A 22218-nucleotide genomic window follows, 5' to 3' on the forward strand; every position below is an offset into this window, starting at 1 on the left:
AGTCTTCAGGTGTAACTAACTCATAGAGAACCGCCTTTTGGTACAGGGCTAATGTTGGAAAAATGTGATCTCTACTCACCGACCCCGAACCCCAGATCCCATGCTGTAAAGAACCCCAAAACCCCAGATTCCATGCTGTAAAGAACCCCAAAACCCCAGATTTCATGCTGTAAAGAACCCCAAAACCCCAGATTTCATGCTGTAAAGAACCCCAAAACCCCAGATTCCATGCTGTAAAGAACCCCAAAACCCCAGATTTCATGCTGTAAAGAACCCCAAAACCCCAGATTTCATGCTGTAAAGAACCCCAAAACCCCAGATTTCATGCTGTAAAGAACCCCAAAACCCCAGATTTCATGCTGTAAAGAACCCCAAAACCCCAGATTTCATGCTGTAAAGAACCCCAAAACCCCAGATTCCATGCTGTAAAGAACCCCAAAAACCCCAGATTTCATGCTGTAAAGAACCCCAAAACCCCAGATTTCATGCTGTAAAGAACCCCAAAACCCCAGATTTCATGCTGTAAAGAACCCCAAAACCCCAGATTTCATGCTGTAAAGAACCCCAAAACCCCAGATTTCATGCTGTAAAGAACCCCAAAACCCGGATCCCATGCTTTAAAGAATAACGGAATGTACCCGTGGATTTCAACATGCATTATCAAAAATAATTTGTTACTCAATACTGCAAATGTTTTTATAAAACTTTTTTGTGCTGATAAAAATCTCAAACTCCTATATTGCTGTTTTAATGTTCGTTGTGTGCATAATTTCAAAGAAAAAAAGTATCACTGCCTTAAGATCTGTGAGCGGCCTACGATGATGAAGAGAGTTTTTTGTCCAAAAAAAAAATGAGCACTTCTCGTGTTTCTGGAAACGTAATCAACCTCAGGTTACAGGTGAGGGAAACGCAATCCGTTTCATCTAGGCCCTACCTATGGTAATGTCGTTGTCGCTTCATCCCACTTGGCATTCTCGCCAATCACATGGCTCCCCGGGACTGTGGTTAACTGGGTCTCTGGGACTGTGGTTAACTGGGTCCCTGGGACTGTGTTTAACACCCGGACCGTGAGATTATCTCCCCCCGAGTCTTACATTTACTTATAATCAGTGCTCACCTCCGTCTTAATCACGGACCACGCTACGTCATGGGCGGGCATGCGCACACCGGATTCCAACCTTTAATTGTCCGTCTAATTATCCAAGTTTAAGCGTTTCATCTTTGTGCATTCAAGAATAAATAACATGTCATTTGCCATAATACGTGCCCGGCTTGGGTTTCATAAGCCAACGAGCAGGCTGTTCTCCCGTTACTATAGAAACGCATGGAACCAATGTGAGCACGTCTATTCATTTAAAAAGCCAATTGGTTTTCTCGTACATGTGGAATATCTCCAGTTCTCCGCTGATTATTACTTTACAATGGTTTTTAAAGTGGTTTTTGGCGTATAGATTTCATAGTTGTTTGTTGATTCTGTGTTAGTTTCTTCTCATGGGGAGAGGGGGGTGCAGTGTGAAGGAGGGCGCCGAGGGGTGGGGCGTAGTTCCTGTACTTTTATTTGATATAATATTTAACCCCCATACAGAACATAGCAATGAACTACTGAAGTCACATACATAACTCATCATTAACTCATAGCAACCCGCGTCATTAACTCTCTATCTCCATATAATCCAATGGTACACGAGTAATGTAGGAAACCAAACTTCACTTCGATATATAGACGGCAACTCATCTAGGAGAGGAAACTTGAAAATCAAACAACTGATGCTAACACACCATGACTGAACGTATGACCTTCCAGTAAAGGTCACCGGCCAGGGTTCGTAACCAATGCGAGCCATTTAGTTGGAGGCCTCCGGCTGTGGTCAGACAAGGAGAGGGGTGGACGCCGAGAATTAGCCCTGGACACACCACTCTGTGGGCCCCAACCATCCAAACACTGATGATGGGGTCTTTTAGATTGTGTGTGAACCAACATATTAGAACTTAGTACAGGTTTTCTAAATGCAGGCGCCACACTGGCCTAATGTTATCACAAGTTTTCTAAATACAGGCGCCACACTGGCCCTATTTAACCACAAGTTTTCTAAATACAGGCGCCACACTGGCCCTATTTAACCACAAGTTTTCTAAATACAGGCGCCACACTGGCTCTACTTAACCACAAGTTTTCTAAATACAGGCGCCACACTGGCCCTACTTAACCACAAGTTTTCTAAATACAGGCGCCACACTGGCTCTACTTAACCACAAGTTTTCTAAATACAGGCGCCACACTGGCCTAATGTAATCACAGGTTTTCTAAATACAGGCGCCAAAATGGTTCTATTTAACCACAAGTTTTCTAAATACAGGCGCCACACTGGCCCTATTTAACCACAAGTTTTCTAAATACAGGCGCCACACTGGCCCTATTTAACCACAAGTTTTCTAAATACAGGCGCCACACTGGCCCTATTTAACCACAAGTTTTCTAAATACAGGCGCCACACTGGCCCTATTTAACCACAAGTTTTCTAAATACAGGCGCCACACTGGCTCTACTTAACCACAAGTTTTCTAAATACAGGCGCCACACTGGCCTAATGTAATCACAGGTTTTCTAAATACAGGCGCCAAAATGGTTCTATTTAACCACAAGTTTTCTAAATACAGGCGCCACACTGGCCCTACTTAACCACAAGTTTTCTAAATACAGGCGCCACAATGGCCCTACTTAACCACAAGTTTTCTAAATACAGGCGCCACACTGGCCTAATGTAATCACAAGTTTTCTAAATACAGGAGCCACACTGGCTCTACTTAACCACAAGTTTTCTAAATACAGGAGCCACACTGGCTCTACTTAACCACAAGTTTTCTAAATACAGGAGCCACACTGGCCCTACTTAACCACAAGTTTTCTAAATACAGGAGCCACACTGGCTCTACTTAACCACAAGTTTTCTAAATACAGGAGCCACACTGGCCCTACTTAACCACAAGTTTTCTAAATACAGGAGCCACACTGGCCCTACTTAACCACAAGTTTTCTAAATACAGGAGCCACACTGGCCCTAACTAAACAACGGAGTAGATGGAAATGGGAGACGAAGTTTTAGTTTTTAGAACACACGATGTGACACTTATCATTTTTATAAACAATGCCAGCAGAAGTAAAAAGCTACGTCTGGCTATGAAAATGTAGGCACACATAAATTGTTATAAATAGTAAACGCTAGGCCTAGTTGGCCAGATAAAAATGTGATAAATATTCCTTTAACAACTCAGTAGTTGGGCTTAGCTTGTACCCAGTGAATAATGTCTTCGTCCAATTTTCTCTCAGACCTTTCACTACAAAACAGTATCGTAAATGTGCCTGACAATGTCAACATTAGACTTGAAGGATACAATAATTTTTTTTTAAATAGGGCCGCACCGTAACTTTGAATTCTGAACATTAGACTTACATAGAAAATTTGTAAAAGTGAATAGTTCGAATAGTCTAATGTTTAAATTTTATCCTACACATGGTCTATATTTTATCCTACGCATGTTCTAAATTTTATCCTACACATGGTCTAAATTTTATCCTACACATGTTCTAATGTCTAAATTTTATCCTACACATGGTCTATATTTTATCCTACGCATGTTCTAAATTTTATCCTACGCATGTTCTAAATTTTATCCTACACATGGTCTAAATGTTATCCTACACATGGTCTAAATTTTATCCTACACATGGTCTAAATTTTATCCTACACATGGTCTAAATTTTATCCTGCACATGGTCTAAAGTTTATCCTACACATGGTCTAAATTTTATCCTACACATGGTCTAAATTTTATCCTGCACATGGTCTAAATTTTATCCTACACATGGTCTAAATTTTATCCTACACATGGTCTAAATTTTATCCTACACATGGTCTAATGTCCAAATGTTATCCTCTGGTCTAATGTCCAAATGTTATCCTCTGGTCTAATGTCCAAATGTTATCCTCTGGTCTAATGTCCAAATGTTATCCTCTGGTCTAATGTCCAAATGTTATACTCTCTATATTTAGTCCAATTTCCCAATGTTATCCTGTATGTTTGGTCTAACAAGAAACTTTTCTCTTGTTTCAGCAAGGAGGAGCCAGTGACATGACCACCCCCGGGGCGGCGGCTTCAGCTGCAGGTCAGTTCATTTGTTACATGTGTTACATTTCTTACATTTCTTACATTTCTTACATTTGTTTCATGTTATAGAAACTGGTGTTAAATGTATGGTTTGTCATAAGTCCCGTCAGATGTACAGTTGTTTAATCTGACTTAAAATGTGGTTTGTTATAAGGATCGTTAAATGGTGTACAATTGTTTAATCTGACTTAAAATGTGGTTTGTTAAGAGATGTAGTTGTGTCGATGTGCAGCAGTAGCTGAAGTGACAGCTTAATTTTATTGTTGTGTACTGAACCTTGTCTCAATTATTCGGTCCATCGCACTAATCAATGGTGTGGTGATTAGTAAATCACTCGAACAACTGCACTAATCATCGGTGTGGTAATTAGTAAATCACTCAAACAACTGCACTAATCATCGGTGTGGTAATTAGTAAATCACTCAAACAACTGTACTAATCATCGGTGTGGTGATTAGTAAATCACTCAAACAACTGCACTAATCATCGGTGTGGTAATTAGTAAATCACTCAAACAACTGCACTAATCATCGGTGTGGTAATTAGTAAATCACTCAAACAACTGCACTAATCATCGGTGTGGTAATTAGTAAATCACTCAAACAACTGCACTAATCATCGGTGTGGTAATTAGTAAATCACTCAAAAAACTGCAGTAACTGTTGAGTTACTCGGCCCACCGCAGTAATCAGCACACACCCAGGTGTGGCGAAGTTGTCTGGCCACGATGGATAAACCGCTCCATCCATCATCCATCATCCATCTGAATACAGGCTTACATTGGCCGCCCATGGCTCTGACGTCAAGATGCGCAGTGCATTATGGGTCTGTCGCATGCTGATGTCGTCACACACAGGTGTCACCTGTGAGACAGGCCCTTTGACGCTGACCTCTGACCTTTGAGAGATGTGCACTACACAACAACCGTAGACAGACGATTGTCAGACAGGATACACATTAGAAACTTTTAAACAGGACAGATTTAAGCTAGAGGCCCACATGACAAAATAGCTAGATCTAAGCTAGAGGCCCACATAACAAAATAGCTAGATCTAAGCTAGAGGTTAACTTTGACAAAATAGCTAGATCTAAGCTAGAGGCCCACATAACAAAATAGTTAGAGCTAAGCTAGAGGCCCACATAAAATAGCTAGATCTAAGCTAGAAACCAATTTGACAAAATAGATTTAAGCTAGAGGCCAAATTTGACAAAATAGCTAGATCTAACCCGAAATATATTAATACCTTATGATTATATTTTAAAACCTTAAATATAGTTTACCTCAAAGAATTGAAGCCCTATAATTATAGTTTAATCTACTGATTGTATCTTAATCTGACGTTGGAATTTAAACAAAATAATAAATATATTAAAACTAATTATTGTATTAAATTCTACTGATTTTAAAATAATCTAATGATTATATTATAACCAAATATGAAATTATGATCAAATGATTATTATATAGTCTAATCTGCTGACTATATTGAAATCTGATTATATTAGAATCTACATATTATATTAAAATCTAATGAGTATATTAAACCTCTAATGATTGTGTTGTAATCTAACGATGATATTACATAGTCTAACAATTAAAATCTATTGATGAAGTTGTAATCAAATGATGAGATTCTAATCTACTGATGCCCCCCCCCCCCCCCCCCACAGAGCCCCACCAGCCCTCCAGATGTCAATGGCTCAACGACCAGGACTCACATTTCCACCACGCACGGCGCTTCCAGACATCCCCGCTTAGTAAGTTCTTTTCTTTTGTGTGCTGGGGCATTTCTGGGGGCATTTGGTGGGGCATTTGTTGGGGCATATTTGGTGGGACATTTGGTGGAGCGTTTCTTGCGGCATTTCTGTGACGTTTGTCGTAGCATTTGTCTGACTTTAAGACAATACTGACCTAGCTCATAACGGCATTTTTCTGAGCATATGATAGTAATAAAAGCTGCTGTGATACTGATATCAACATTTGACGCATATGGTAGTAATAAAAGCTGCTGTGATACTGATATCAACATTTGACGCATATGGTAGTAATAAAAGCTGCTGTGATACTGATATCAACATTTGACGCATATGGTAGTAATAAAAGCTGCTGTGATACTGATATCAACATTTGACGCATATGGTAGTAATAAAAGCTGCTGTGATACTGATATCAACATTTGACGCATATGGTAGTAATAAAAGCTGCTGTGATACTGATATCAACATTTGACGCATATGGTAGTAATAAAAGCTGCTGTGATACTGATATCAACATTTGACGCATATGGTAGTAATAAAAGCTGCTGTGATACTGATATCAACATTTGACGCATATGGTAGTAATAAAAGCTGCTGTGATACTGATATCAACATTTGACGCATATGGTAGTAATAAAAGCTGCTGTGATACTGATATCAACATTTGACGCATATGGTAGTAATAAAAGCTGCTGTGATACTGATATCAACATTTGACGCATATGGTAGTAATAAAAGCTGCTGTGATACTGATATCAACATTTGACGCATATGGTAGTAATAAAAGCTGCTGTGATACTGATATCAACATTTGACGCATATGGTAGTAATAAAAGCTGCTGTGATACTGATATCAACATTTGACGCATATGGTAGTAATAAAAGCTGCTGTGATACTGATATCAACATTTGACGCATATGGTAGTAATAAAAGCTGCTGTGATACTGATATCAACATTTGACGCATATGGTAGTAATAAAAGCTGCTGTGATACTGATATCAACATTTGACGCATATGGTAGTAATAAAAGCTGCTGTGATACTGATATCAACATTTGACGCATATGGTAGTAATAAAAGCTGCTGTGATACTGATATCAACATTTGACTCGTCACGTGAATGATGGCCGGCATATCTACCTAAGGGGTGGTGTGTAGACGGCAGTCAGGGACGTTACCTAGGGTGGGGACATGACAAAAGAACCACTGCAAATCATCAGTCGGGGGGGGGGGACGTGACCAACAAAAGTCTAGAAACACTGAGAATCACAGGTTGGGGGGAGGTGGCGACATTACCAACGCAAGCCTAGAACCAATGCAAATCATCCCGATCTAAGAATAGATACTGGTTTAGATATCTAGATCCGGCATGATTATAGTTGTGTGGTTTAGATATCTAGATCCGACATGATTATAGTTGTGTGGTTTAGATATCTAGATCCAGCATGATTATAGTTGTGTGGTTTAGATATCTAGATCCAGCATGATTATAGTTGTGTGGTTTAGATATCTAGATCCAGCATGATTATAGTTGTGTGGTTTAGATATCTAGATCCGGCATGATTATGGTTGTGTGGTTTAGATATCTAGATCCAGCATGATTATAGTTGTGTGGTTTAGATTTCTAGATCCAGCATGATTATAGTTGTGTGGTTTAGATTTCTAGATCCAGCATGATTATAGTTGTGTGGTTTAGATTTCTAGATCCAGCATGATTATAGTTGTGTGGTTTAGATATCTAGATCCGGCATGATTATAGTTGTGTGGTTTAGATATCTAGATCCGGCATGATTATAGTTGTGTGGTTTAGATATCTAGATCCGGCATGATTATAGTTGTGTGGTTTAGATATCTAGATCCGGCATGATTATAGTTGTGTGGTTTAGATTTCTAGATCCGGCATGATTATAGTTGTGTGGTTTAGATATCTAGATCCAGCATGATTATAGTTGTGTGGTTTAGATTTCTAGATCCGGCATGATTATAGTTGTGTGGTTTAGATTTCTAGATCCAGCATGATTATAGTTGTGTGGTTTAGATTTCTAGATCCGGCATGATTATAGTTGTGTGGTTTAGATTTCTAGATCCGGCATGATTATAGTTGTGTGGTTTAGATATCTAGATCCGGCATGATTATAGTTGTGTGGTTTAGATTTCTAGATCCGGCATGATTATAGTTGTGTGGTTTAGATTTCTAGATCCGGCATGATTATAGTTGTGTGGTTTAGATTTCTAGATCCGGCATGATTATAGTTGTGTGGTTTAGATTTCTAGATCCGGCATGATTATAGTTGTGTGGTTTAGATTTCTAGATCCGGCATGATTATAGTTGTGTGGTTTAGATTTCTAGATCCGGCATGATTATAGTTGTGTGGTTTAGATTTCTAGATCCGGCATGATTATAGTTGTGTGGTTTAGATTTCTAGATCCGGCATGATTATAGTTGTGTGGTTTAGATTTCTAGATCCGGCATGATTATAGTTGTGTGGTTTAGATATCTAGATCCGGCATGATTATAGTTGTGTGGTTTAGATTTCTAGATCCGGCATGATTATAGTTGTGTGGTTTAGATTTCTAGATCCGGCATGATTATAGTTGTGTGGTTTAGATTTCTAGATCCGGCATGATTATAGTTGTGTGGTTTAGATTTCTAGATCCGGCATGATTATAGTTGTGTGGTTTAGATTTCTAGATCCGGCATGATTATAGTATAGTTGTGTGGTTTAGATATCTAGATCCGGCATGATTATAGTATAGTTGTGTGGTTTAGATATCTAGATCCGGCGTGATTATAGTTGTGTGGTTTAGATTTCTAGATCCGGCATGATTATAGTTGTGTGGTTTAGATATCTAGATCCGGCATGATTATAGTTGTGTGGTTTAGATATCTAGATCCGGCATGATTATAGTTGTGTGGTTTAGATATCTAGATCCGGCATGATTATAGTTGTGTGGTTTAGATATCTAGATCCGGCATGATTATAGTTGTGTGGTTTAGATATCTAGATCCGGCATGATTATAGTTGTGTGGTTTAGATATCTAGATCCGGCATGATTATAGTTGTGTGGTTGACAATCGTGAAAAACCAGTTAGGTGGGCGGGTCCACAAAAATGGCGGAGATCTGTTGGTTGGGTGATTGTTCAGTCATAATAGTTGATTTGATTATTTACCTGGCAACAGTACACTTGATTATTTACCTGGCAACCGTACATTTGATTATTTAACTGGCAACCGTACATTTGATTATTTAACTGGCAACCGTACATTTGATTATTTAACTGGCAACCGTACATTTGATTATTTAACTGGCAACCGTACATTTGATTATTTAACTGGCAACCGTATATTTGATTATTTAACTGGCATTAATTAACCGAGAAAAAAGTAGAGACAAAAATTCGTTAATATGTGATGACTATTCTAGAAGAATCCGGTATGTGTCGTCTCTAAGCTTCATTAAATAAAATTCAAAACTTCAAGGTTCCCATGCAGCCCTACGTCACGCACTGTTTTTTAAATTTCGCTAATGTTTTAATTTGCAAGATTTTCATGGAAAAAGTTTTTTATTTAAAAAAAAAAAAACCAAAGATTACTGTAGTGGATGAATGACGCTTCGGATGTTCTTCGCTAAAATTTCTAGCCATTTTTTAACGGTTTGAACAAAGATGGATTATGAAATGTTTTGTTTTTGTAGTTTTTGTTACTTTTTCAACTGGATTTTTAAAATATCCGCGGTCAGCGTGACATTTTTCGTCATTTAAAATAAAAAGATAATTAGCTAGATACGATAATTAGCTAGATACGATTCTATTTTTTCCTGTCCACTGCAGGCTAGGTATTACATCAGCCAAACATTTTCAGCCATATAACGGGCAGTAGAGCTTGTCCCACTGCCGCAATGCAGAGGCGTAGCGACCCTTCCCGGCGCCCGGGGACATACTTTCAATTTGGCGCCCCCCTCGGGAGCAAATTTTCGATTTGCACCCCCCCTCGAACTTTTCATTTGCACCCCCCTCAAACTGTCAATTTGGCGCCCCCCCCTAAGGTCGGCGCCCGGGGACATATGTCCCCCCCCCCCGCCCCCCCCCCCCTCGCTACGCCTCTGCCGCAATGGTGTCCATCTCTAAGCAACGCGCACAACTAAAGTTGTCGTTACATAGGAAACTAATGAATGAATCGTCTGACGCACTGGCCGCATCATGTCCGTGTGTGTCACAACTAGAGAAATGAGGGGATGTTGGATGTTGTATGTTGTGTGTTGGATGTTGTGTGTTGGGCTTACACGTGTCTACTAGTATCATCAGTCCGTGGATGTTGTATGTGGAGAGTCTACTACTAGCATCGGCGCATGTATGTTGTATGTTGTGGCGACGCGTCACACTATCCTCTACATATTAAACATGACTAGCTGATTAAATAATGCCGTGAATTGACTAAAGGTGGGTTGTAACAAGGACAGAGCAGGTAGGGAATGGTGCCACAAATATACCAGGTAGGGAATGGTGCCACAAATATAGGAGGTAGGGAATGGTGCCACAAATATACCAGGTAGGGAATGGTGCCACAAATATAGGAGGTAGGGAATGGTGCCACAAATATAGGAGGTAGGGAATGGTGCCACAAATATAGGAGGTAGGGAATGGTGCCACAAATATAGGAGGTAGGGAATGGTGCCACAAATATAGGAGGTAGGGAATGGTGCCACAAATATAGGAGGTAGGGAATGGTGCCACAAATATACCAGGTAGGGAATGGTGCCACAAATATTCCATTCTCTCTCTCGTTTTCGTCTCAATACATTCATGTATTACACAAAAACGCTAAAACAATGTTTGGCCAACTAAGTGGCCAACTGACGATGTTTGGCCAACTGAGGATATTTGGCCAACTGACGATGTTTGGCCAACTCACGATCCAATCCTACTTTCATAAAACGAAACATTTCACAAGTGGAATACACTCCAAAAAAAAAAAAGTTAAAATTTTAGAGATGAATTATTTATTAGAGCTGGCGTTATGGTCAGTGTGTCGGGATTGGTTGGAGTGTTTTAACAAGAGTACAAGGGAGACAACTCTTGGACCCAGTGAAGGTAGAGTTAATAAAACAATATCCGTTGACCTTCATTGTATAACACCGTGACCTTCATTGTATAACACCGTGACCTTCATTGTATAACACCGTGACCTTCATTGTATAACACCGTGACCTTCATTGTATAACACCGTGACCTTCATTGTATAACACCGTGACCTTCATTGTATAACACCGTGAATGACACATGTACACGGGCAACTAGAGAAGACGGCTACAATGTCAACATTCAGGGAATAGATCACAGATAACTGCTAGAACTGTCCTATATGGGACCACGTTCTGTCTCAGACAGGCACGTCTTGACACCTGTCTTAAAAGACATCTACCTTTAAGGTATGTGTACCCTAAGACGGACGGTGGTCGCTGTCCACTCTCTCGAGAGTTTGACCTTGAGGCCACTGAAAGTTGACATTGATGCCACCAAAAATCTCCCCCCCCCCAGCCTGTGATTTATAACGCCCTAGCCTGGCCTTGTGAGGGACATATTGGTGGGAATCGTGCGATTATTTACTCGGATGATAAGGTTGATGATAAGGTTGATGAAAGCAGCTCGGCGGAGCTCGTGATGGATGTGTCGTGACGTCATCTGATTAATGCAGCCAACTGTGGTAGCCGCTGAAGACGTTTGGTCGAGGCGTTAGATTTTACGCACCGTAGCTAACGTGTACGTTAGAGCTTTTTTTTTATTCTTCATATCAACCTAATCAGATCTGTTGAAACTGGTGGGCGTAGGTTGTGATGGGGGTAGGCTGTGGTGGGGGTAGGTTGTGGTGGGGGTAGGTTGTGGTGGGGGTAGGTTGTGGTGGGGGTAGGTTGTGGTGGGGGTAGGTTGTGGTGGGGGTAGGTTTAAAACTATAGCGATAGAGCCACAGAGGGCAGAATACAGGGATAACATTAAAAAAGAAGAAAAAAAAAAGAAGATTGGTGAATGGGTGGGGGGGGGGGGGAGGGGAAAGGATGGGAGGCAACTGATCAAGGATTTTTTTCAACAGGGGGAATAACTCCTATTCCATGTTGGGCCTGTAATAACTCATTCATGTCACGTGATGAGGCGCCACGTGACATCCCACTTCTGCGTCTTATTTCGTTTGACCCGCCCATCAACCTGCTTTACTTGACCCGCCCATTACTTGACCCGCCCATTACTTGACCCGCCCATTACTTGACCCGCCCATTACTTGACCCGCCCATTACTTGACCCGCCCATTACTTGACCCGCCCATTACTTGACACGCCCATTACTTGACCCGCCCATTACTTGACCCGCCCATTACTTGACACGCCCATTACTTGACACACCCATCAGTAACCGCTAGTACCAGACTACGTGGACTTAGTGGGCTGGTCGAAATCTTTGTACAACACAGTGTGCTCCACCGTCCCCTCCACCATCAGTTTGGTCCACTCACACTTTGACCGTTGACGTCATCAGTTTGGTCCACTCACACTTTGACCGTTGACGTCATCAGTTTGGTCCACTCACACTTTGACCGTTGACGTCATTAGTTTGGTCCACTCACACTTTGACCGTTGACGTCATCAGTTTGGTCCACTCACACTTTGACCGTTGACGTCATCAGTTTGGTCCACTCACACTTTGACCGTTGACGTCATCAGATCATACCACCCATCTGATTTAACACAGACAATATATGTGAACACGTGGGACCCGTTATTTACTTTATAACGAATATATCCCATATTACGAATATATCCCATATTACGAATATATCCCATATTACGAATATATCCCATATAACGAATATATCTTATATAACGAATATATCCTAAATAACGAATATGAAATACATGAAATATCCACGGAAGCCGCTAAGTTGAACATAAAGAAGAAATCATGGGAAATTGGAATAGAAATGTATTTTTATATCATTATTTACTTCCCCTTATCCCATGACGTCATTCTCTTAAGGAATTTTTTTTTCTAGAACTCTCCCTTTTTCCTCTGGGCACATTGACCTTGCATAAAATTCTCTGGCTTGTGTCCGAGGCAAATGGACACGTCAAATCAGATGGACAAGAAACACGGGAACACTGAAAGAAAACAATTTGAGCCCCCCCCCCCCCCCTCTCCCCAGCCCAACCCCTGCTAAAAAAGGCTTTATTTCCTAAATTATTTATTTTTAAGGGGCATCAAGACCCCCCGCCAAGCGATCAAAGATAACCCAAGATTAGTTCCTTCCTTTAAACTCAAGCCTGTTATTTTATCGAAACTTTTATTTCATTTGACAAATTGTTTCTTCATGTCTTCAAGCTAGCACCCCACCCCTCGTTCCTCCACCACCCCTCCCTTTAATGCCCCCCCCCCCCCCTAATCTTCGGCTAAACCGTATCGAAATGTTGATTGGTTTACCTTGAGCGAGTTAGCGTACCTTCCAAGGATCTGTTAATTAATCCGGCTCGCGATGAATTCGTTCACCCCCCCCCCCCCCGGTGACTCCCGACCCCTGACCTCCCTACCACCAGCGAGCTTATGATTGGCCCTTTTTAACGTACACGATGACACAAGTGTGAGCCTGACTTTCCTCATCACCCCACCCCTCCCTACCCCACCCCTCCCCTCCCTTGATCCAACCTGCTCGTCCATTAAAATCATTAAGGATGCTGAACGCTATTCCCCCTCTCTCTCCCACGCGGATCAAGCACCCCCACCCCCCTATTACACGACCCCTTGCCCACCCACCCCTAGATCCCTTTTTTCATTATCCATTCTTCACGTTACGTAAGACTTTTTTCTGGAATAACACGATTGCGCAAAGCTTTGGAGTGAAAGAGAGAGAGAGAGGGGGGGGGGGAAAGAGGGAAAAAGATGACGAATAAAAGAGGAAACAGAATGAGTGAATAACGGGAGCCAGAAAAAGGGAAGGAAAAAAAGAAAAAAAAGGAAAAAAGGAAAAAAAGGAAAAAGCTTGAATGATGCCTGTAACATGGACATGCATCTAAGAAATGAAATGTGCAGTTGGAAGTTATTTTTTGTCTCTCTTAGCCTTGTGTTTTTATAGATCGGGATAAGGGGGACGTAGAGAGCTGTGGGATGACCTTTTATGTGATAGGGTAGAGGTTCTCACATTCTATACAGTGGCACACTTTTTAGCTTATATCATTTGGTACACTACCTTTTATGTGATAGGGTAGAGGTTCTCACACTCTATACAGTGATACACTTTTTAGCTTATATCATTTGGTACACCTTCCAAGTAGTTTGGTTTATTATATAAATTTTCATTTTTATTTTAGGAGGGCTGAAATTATTTTTTTAGAATGATAGAAATTAAACAAGATATTGAGGATGGGTGAAATTATATTTTTTTTTAGAACGATTGAAATTAAACAAGATATTTAGGATGGCGGGATTTTAAAAATATTTTTATTAATTTCTAAATTGTTTTAGGATGGTAGGAATTTCTAAAAAAAAAATATAATGGTAGAAGTTTTGTTTTTTTTTAGTTTAAAAAAAAATTTCTCTAGTGTAGTTAACTATCCTGATTTGTACCACTGGTTTACACTTGGATTAGTTGTAATAATTTCTACTAGAACACTGCCGGTGGCCAGACGTGTAGTAAACGGCTACGGTCTTCACATCTTTTATCACACATCTTCTCCTAGTATTTATAGTTCTATTTTATCCAACATATCCTAGTATTTATAGACTCAGTTCTATTTTATCCCACATATCCTAGTATTTATAGTTCTATTTTATCCCACATATCCTAGTATTTATAGACTCAGTTCTATTTTATCCCACATCTCCTAGTATTTATAGACTCAGTTATATTTTATCCCAATGAACGATACATCGTCAAGCTTCTTGTTTGGCTCTTTAAAGTAAGTTTTAGCAAATAGATCACTCGGATTATAGAAAGGTTAGAGTTTTGACTATAAATCTAGTTTCAAAAAGGAATGCATGCACGATAATTCATCTAAAAAGAAAATGAAAGGGAAAGCGGAGTTGAGTTTTTACAAAATTTCAACAGACAGTAAAGGTGTGACGTTACAAAATTTTAACGGACAGTAAAGGTGTGACGTTACAAAATTTTAACGGACAGTAAAGGTGTGACGTGACAAAATTTCAACGGACAGTAAAGGTGTGACGTTACAAAATCTCAACGGACAGTAAAGGTGTGACGTGACAAAATTTTAACGGACAGTAAAGGTGTGGCGTTACAAAATCTCAACGGACAGTAAAGGTGTGACGTTACAAAATTTTAACGGACAGTAAAGGTGTGACGTGACAAAATTTCAACGGACAGTAAAGGTGTGACGTTACAAAATCTCAACGGACAGTAAAGGTGTGACGTTACAAAATTTTAACGGACAGTAAAGGTGTGGCGTTACAAAATCTCAACGGACAGTAAAGGTGTGACGACGTTGGTGTTTGTGATTCGAGCTTTGAGGCGAAAGTAAATTGGGAATAAGGGTTTTGGTGAGAGTTATGATAGGGAGGGGGTGGAGGGGCTGTTATGATGGGTAAGTTGATAAGGTCGGGGTATGGATACAATTGTTAGAGTTGAGATGGTTTTAATTGGCCTCGTAGGCGAAATGAAAACAAAGAGCGTCCTACGATGAAGAGTTGATGCAATGAAACGCCAGCGCTGATTCGCTGCTTGTAAAACAACAATTGAGAGTGTGACGTCATGTAATGAAGACGATTTCATTTCCCATCCAGACCCTGTTCTTTACCTAATTAATTTTTTTCTCTGTCCTAATTACCTTGTCAGTTTGATGCGGTTAAAAAAGTAAGAGAAAGACGGCGATGTTTATGGGGGGTTTAAGGACATTAGGTGGTAAGTTGATCAATTTATGTCTAACATTGGCACGTATGGTGGGGGCTGGGGTCAAGGTTGACGGGAGGTCAGAGGAACTAAACCCAAGGTCAGCAATAATGACAGTATCCACCTGGTTAATCTGGAAATGTCATCGATCTATGACGTCATAATCCAAACGGTTTTAACACAGCGTCGGGGCGCAAAGTGGTTCAAGGCCGAACTGTCTCAAGTCCTGCTCAGTGTGTCCATGTGGCCCTGCTATAGCCGTGTCATTTTAAACAATGTGTAGTTGTGTGAAAGCTGATGTGTAGTTGTGGGAAAGCTGGTGTGTAGTTGTATGAAAGTTGGTGTGTAGTTGTGGGAAAGCTGGTGTGTAGTTGTATGAAAGTTGGTGTGTAGTTGTGGGAAAGCTGGTGTGTAGTTGTGTGAAAGCTGATGTGTAGTTGTGTGAAAGTTGGTGTGTAGTTGTGGGAAAGCTGGTGTGTAGTTGTGGGAAAGCTGGTGTGTAGTTGTGTGAAAGCTGGTGTATAGTGGTGTGAAAGTTGAACGTATGTGTATGTCGCTATGTCAACGAATATGCTAAGAGGTGTCACATTACACAGATACACTAATCTAAATGTCCATGTGATTTATATGAATGGTGGGTTTTCAATGGAATAGTGGGGTGTTACACAAATGATGGGTTTTCACGGAACCTAATGATTAGCATTGGCCTAATTATCACACCTGTGTTTTTTTCTTCAGGTTACTTCAAGTGGACAAAGGGGGATAACCCACACGAGCACGGTAAGTGAACACATCAATATATACAGGCACTCGTCTATAAGGCGGAGGTTGGATAGACGGATGGATAGACGGATGGGCAGACGGATGGGGGTGACGGATGGGCAACGGATGGGCAGACGGATGGGCAGACGGATGGGTAGGATGGGTAGACGGATGGGCAGATGGATGAGCAGACGGATGTGTAGGATGGGTATACGGATGGGCAGACGAATGGGTAGACGTATGGGCAGACGGATGGGGGTGACGGTTGGGTAGACGGATGTGGGTGACGGATGGGTAGACGGATGGGTAGACGGATGGGTAGACGGATGTGGGTGATGGATGGGTAGACGGATGTGGGTGACGGATGGGTAGACGGATGGGTAGACGGATGGGTAGACGGATGGGTAGACGGATGTGGGTGATGGATGGGTAGACGGATGTGGGTGACGGATGGGTAGACGGATGGGTAGACGGATGGGTAGACGGATGTGGGTGACGGATGGGTAGACGGATGGGTAGACGGATGTGGGTGATGGATGGGTAGACGGATGTGGGTGACGGATGGGTAGACGGATGTGGGTGATGGATGGGTAGACGGATGTGGGTGACGGATGGGTAGACGGATGTGGGTGACGGATGGGTAGACGGATGTGGGTGACGGATGGGTAGACGGATGTGGGTGACGGATGGGTAGACGGATGTGGGTGACGGATGGGTAGACAGAGTGAAGAATTTCTAAAATATTTTAACAATAGGAAACATGTTCTGGGGTTTCAGAGAATTGGCGTAGGCGGGAGTTTTATGTGGTGGGGTGGGGGGAGTGTCATATCCACCCAATGGGGCCCACAGACAGATGTCTCATGTTTAGTTACAGCTATTGGCCACGGAAGGCTTCAGTCGCTTTCAAAGCTTTCAGCGTAAAAATTCGAATGTCATAAACAATGTAGCGCTCTCTAAATGGGAATGGAATGTATAAATTTTATATATATATATATATATATATATATATATATATATATATATATATATATATATATATATATATATATATATATAATGTTTATACAACACATTAACGATATTGAAACCCCATTCAAATAAGATCCTGCCAACGCCACTGTTTGACAGTGTAGAAATAGTACGGTCGATGTAATGTTGATGGTATGTGGGTATTAGAGAGACTGAGTATATTTACCATGCTGAATGTATGATTAATATAAATATCAAGCGTTTTAAAGCTTAAAGAGGCTATGGTGAGTATAAGGGGAGGTAACAAGAAAAAAGTTATAGTATCAACAGTAGAGTGAGTAGACTTGGTTGCCCCGAGATTGTCGTTCCCATTGTACGCGACAAGTCAACAAATCAAATGATTTACTTCCCCGGGTGTTAGACTAAAACTTGGTCGACAGGAGAAGTGAAGCAGACGTTAATGTCACCAGCAGACAGGTGAAGCAGACAGGTGAAGCAGACAGGTGAAGCAGACAGGTGAAGCAGACAGGTGAAGCAGACAGGTGAAGCAGACAGGTGAAGCAGACAGGTGAAGCAGACAGGTGAAGCAGACAGGTGAAGCAGACAGGTGAAGCAGACAGGTGAAGCAGACAGGTGAAGCAGACAGGTGAAGCAGACAGGTGAAGCAGACAGGTGAAGCAGACAGGTGAAGCAGACAGGTGAAGCAGACGATAACGTTGAGAATTGTCTACTTGCAGGTATCGGCCTGGGACCCCACGACGGCCTCCACCACGGGCTGAACGACCATCTACAACGTAACACCGGCAGCGTGGGTGGGGGCGGAGGAGGGAACGGCGGCAGCGGAGGAGGAGGGGGTGGGGGCGGAGGGGGCATCAACTACGCCCGAACCACCAGTACGGGGAGCCTGAGCGGGCCCCCCACCCCCACAAATGGCCCCGGGGGCCCTAACACGCCTCTGGTCGTCCCGCAGCCCGTCAAGCCCCCATCACGAACTGGTACGAAGACATACCAGTGCAAGATTTGTGATCAGGTAACATTTCATTTCAATACCAGTGCAAGATTTGTGATCAGGTAACATTTCATTTCAATACCAGTGCAAGATTTGTGATCAGGTAACATTTCATTTCAATACCAGTGCAAGATTTGTGATCAGGTAACATTTCATTTCAATCTATCTTACAAACTCTTCATTAAAATGTCTCATCTGGTACTTTTGTCTGTTTCTCTATAAACACCTCCCCATGCACGTATTCAGAAACCCAAACAGAGCTACCCTGTCTACCCTGTCAGGCAGGTTTTGGCTGATCCTGACACAGAAAATTGTTTTTCTGACAACAGTCGATGAGTTTATCGACCAACTCCAGTCGATGAGTTTATCGACCAAGTCCAGAACCAAGTGCCGAAATATTTCCTAAATAAATGTATGACAGTTGAGAGACACACCAGGGACAGACAACTCTGAATAAGTGTGCTCACATTTTTAAATACTTAAAGAACGCTCAGAGCAATATTTGGGTGGGGGAGGGCGTGTTATCCATACCAGTGTCGCCTAGATAACCTCGACACAATAAGGCTTAATGCCCCGCCCATGGTCCGACACAATAAGGCCTAATGCCCCGCCCATGGTCCGCCACAACTAATGCCCCGCCCATGGTCCGCCACAACTAATGCCCCGCCCATGGTCCGCCACAACTAATGCCCCGCCCATGGCCCGCCACAACTAATGCCCCGCCCATGGTCCGCCACAACTAATGCCCCGCCCATGGTCCGCCACAACTAATGCCCCGCCCATGGCCCGCCACAACTAATGCCCCGCCCATGGTCCGCCACAACTAATGCCCCGCCCATGGCCCGCCACAACTAGTGCCCCGCCCATGGCCCGCCACTACTAATGCCCCGCCCATGGTCCGCCACTACAAATGCCCCATGATGTCTACCGTGCTAGAGACGGACCAGGGCACGCGTCGATCGCATGCCAGCGTGCATGTTTAGATTTTATGACTTTTTGACGTTCGCGTCATGGTTAATTAAAGATAAAGAGTATCCAATTAACATGCGCTGAATTAAGTTTAATGGCGGCGCTCTTGTCTAAGCGTCATCAATCGCTGAGCGCGGGACTCCGTGTTTTCCGGCCATGCTGACCCCAATTTCTTGATGGCCCTTGTTTTTATCAATAGTTCTCGCGGTGCCGATGACGAAAGAGCTTGCATGCAGCCAAATCATAGTCCGTGGATGGCTTCTGGTCCCTTGTTGTGGCGCAGCTAGGGCCACTGGTGCCCACATCCGATAGACAAATCATTTCTCCGCACGAAACCAGTTATGACAAATCCGGGCCGTGGACGCCGGAAAATAAACCGGTCACCGGTCTTCTTGTAGTTACTGGAGTTGTTTGGTGTGGCGGGTAGGGGAGGGGGGGGGGGGGTGAAATAATGGTATTGCATCAAGGAAGGGGGAGGTGAAATAATGTTATTACATTAATCTCTCGGTATCTCTGCAATGCTGAGGTTCAATTTTCCGCAATTGTATGGAAACGGACATTTCAAAGTTATATAGGGTTTTAGTTCAAGTGTGTGAGTTGAATAATAGCTTGGGTTGACCAATGTCGAGTTGACCAATGTCGAGTTGACCAATGTCGAGTTGACCAATGTTGAGTTGACCAATGTCGAGTTGACCAATGTCGAGTTGACCAATGTCGAGTTGACCAATGTCGAGTTGACCAATGTCGAGTTGACCAATGTTGAGTTGACCAATGTCGAGTTGACCAATGTCGAGTTGACCAATGTCGAGTTGACCAATATCGAGTTGACCAATGTCGAGTTGACCAATGTCGAGTTGACCAATGTCGAGTTGACCAATGTCGAGTTGACCAATGTCGAGTTGACCAATGTCGAGTTGACCAATGTCGAGTTGACCAATGTCGAGTTGACCAATGTTGAGTTGACCAATGTCGAGTTGACCAATGTCGAGTTGACCAATGTCGAGTTGACCAATGTCGAGTTGACCAATGTTGAGTTGACCAATGTCGAGTTGACCAATGTTGAGTTGACCAATGTCGAGTTGACCAATGTCGAGTTGACCAATGTCGAGTTGACCAATGTCGAGTTGACCAATGTCGAGTTGACCAATGTTGAGTTGACCAATGTCGAGTTGACCAATGTTGAGTTGACCAATGTCGAGTTGACCAATGTCAATTTAACGTCCAGGCCTGGGTGGGGAATTTCCGAGGCCCTGGGGGGGGGGGAATTTCCGATCCTAAATAAAGATAATCGCCATGGCGCAGGATAATTAAGCCAATTATAATATTACATTGATTACATAAATAAAACAGTGTGGTTTAAGGGGGCTTTTTTGTGCGTAAAATTCTTCTTAAATGTGTATCTTGTTGGTTGTAATTATGCAGGTTGACCAGGTTCATTCTTAAAGCGGCTGACCGGAAGCTGCGGGCAGCATGCAGCACGCCCCTCCCCCCCCCCCCCCCCACTATCCCCACCCCCACTTACGGACATTCGACAACACCCACCTGACAGCGTCAGTTGACAAACCTCGTCTAATTGTGTAGTGTGCTCTACAGCTGTGGCCGCCGAGCTCTGTTAGATGAGAGAGTCATAGGGAGGGAGAGACAGAGAGAGGGAGAGTCAGAGGGAGGGAGAGTCAGAGGGAGGGAGAGTCATTGAGAAAATGAGGATAGAAAATATTATCCCAACTGCCTCATTTTTATCTTCCTTTCTTTTCCCTAATGTCCCTGGTCACCTGGTATTCCCTCCCTTTGCTGGCAATTTATTGTAGAAAAAATAAAATTCGAATTTTCGGCGAATCGGTATTTTATTTGAAAGTTTATTTTCAAAGAAATGATATACAATAACTACAATTCTACTTATGTAAACCAAAACAGGACGTTTAAAAACATCCGGATTAGCAAACCATAAGCGGATTTAACCAGTAGGCCTACGCGTCATATTCAGCTCAGCTAAAAATATGGATAGATTTTAATTATATTTCCCAAGTTCAAAATTGTATTAAAAGTATAAAAAAAAACCTTCATTTAAATGTCCTGTTTAGTATAACATGCCCTTAGACAATTTTTTGTCAGGCTGCGTTATAAATTCCAGCTCCCTTTTAAACCACTAGCTCTTAGATCATTACTACTCACACTCGCACGCGCGCATACACACACGATCGAAGAGAGAGAGAGAGAGAGTCGTGTGCATTTCTTTAAAATAAATAAATTTATCTTATTTAAGAAAGAGGAAAAATGTAGGAAAAAAAACGTAATTTTATCCCACCAAACTTAACGCCTCCTGGACGTTCGCTCCAAATTTTCTTCGTCCCTCACACCCGCGTTGTGTCACCCCCTTCACGAATAGACATGCTTCGATCAACCTCTGCTCCGCCAATCAGATCCCGGCGAGGGAGAATTTCTCACCGGCCGATTGGATTGGCCGGTGTTTTTCTCCAGTCCGTTATATCGGGGCTAAGATGTGGGCCGAATTCTAACGCTTGGAAAGCCAATTTCGGTCGAGTTGATTTCAGTGGAAAGGGGCAACAGGTTGATGTAGGTTTTCAAAAATGGGCTCACTGATTAGGGTTAGAGTAAAGACAACGGGGTGAGGAGAGGGGTGGACGTTTGTATCGAACTAATAAATAACTGGGTGTAAGCTTGGGGTAGACCACATC

At 42.3% G+C, this 22218-nt stretch overlaps 1 protein-coding gene across 4 annotated transcripts in view; it reads left to right on the plus strand.

Annotated features, from left to right (window-relative positions):
• The window catches only part of LOC131931721 (zinc finger transcription factor lin-29), a 64527-nt gene that overhangs the window by 8435 nt on the left and 33874 nt on the right, over positions 1–22218 (plus strand). For all 4 annotated transcript variants that reach the window (XM_059288542.1, XM_059288543.1, XM_059288544.1 and 1 more), the window contains exons 2-5: positions 4114–4165; positions 5839–5925; positions 16552–16593; positions 18282–18574. In XM_059288542.1, coding sequence (XP_059144525.1) covers positions 4114–4165; positions 5839–5925; positions 16552–16593; positions 18282–18574 — 474 coding nt within the window. The remainder of the gene's footprint in view (positions 1–4113; positions 4166–5838; positions 5926–16551; positions 16594–18281; positions 18575–22218) is intronic.

Source organism: Physella acuta, unplaced genomic scaffold (assembly GCF_028476545.2).
Source record: "Physella acuta isolate Inbredline_101_S28 unplaced genomic scaffold, ASM2847654v3 ptg002016l, whole genome shotgun sequence".
Lineage (NCBI taxonomy): Eukaryota > Metazoa > Mollusca > Gastropoda > Physidae > Physella > Physella acuta.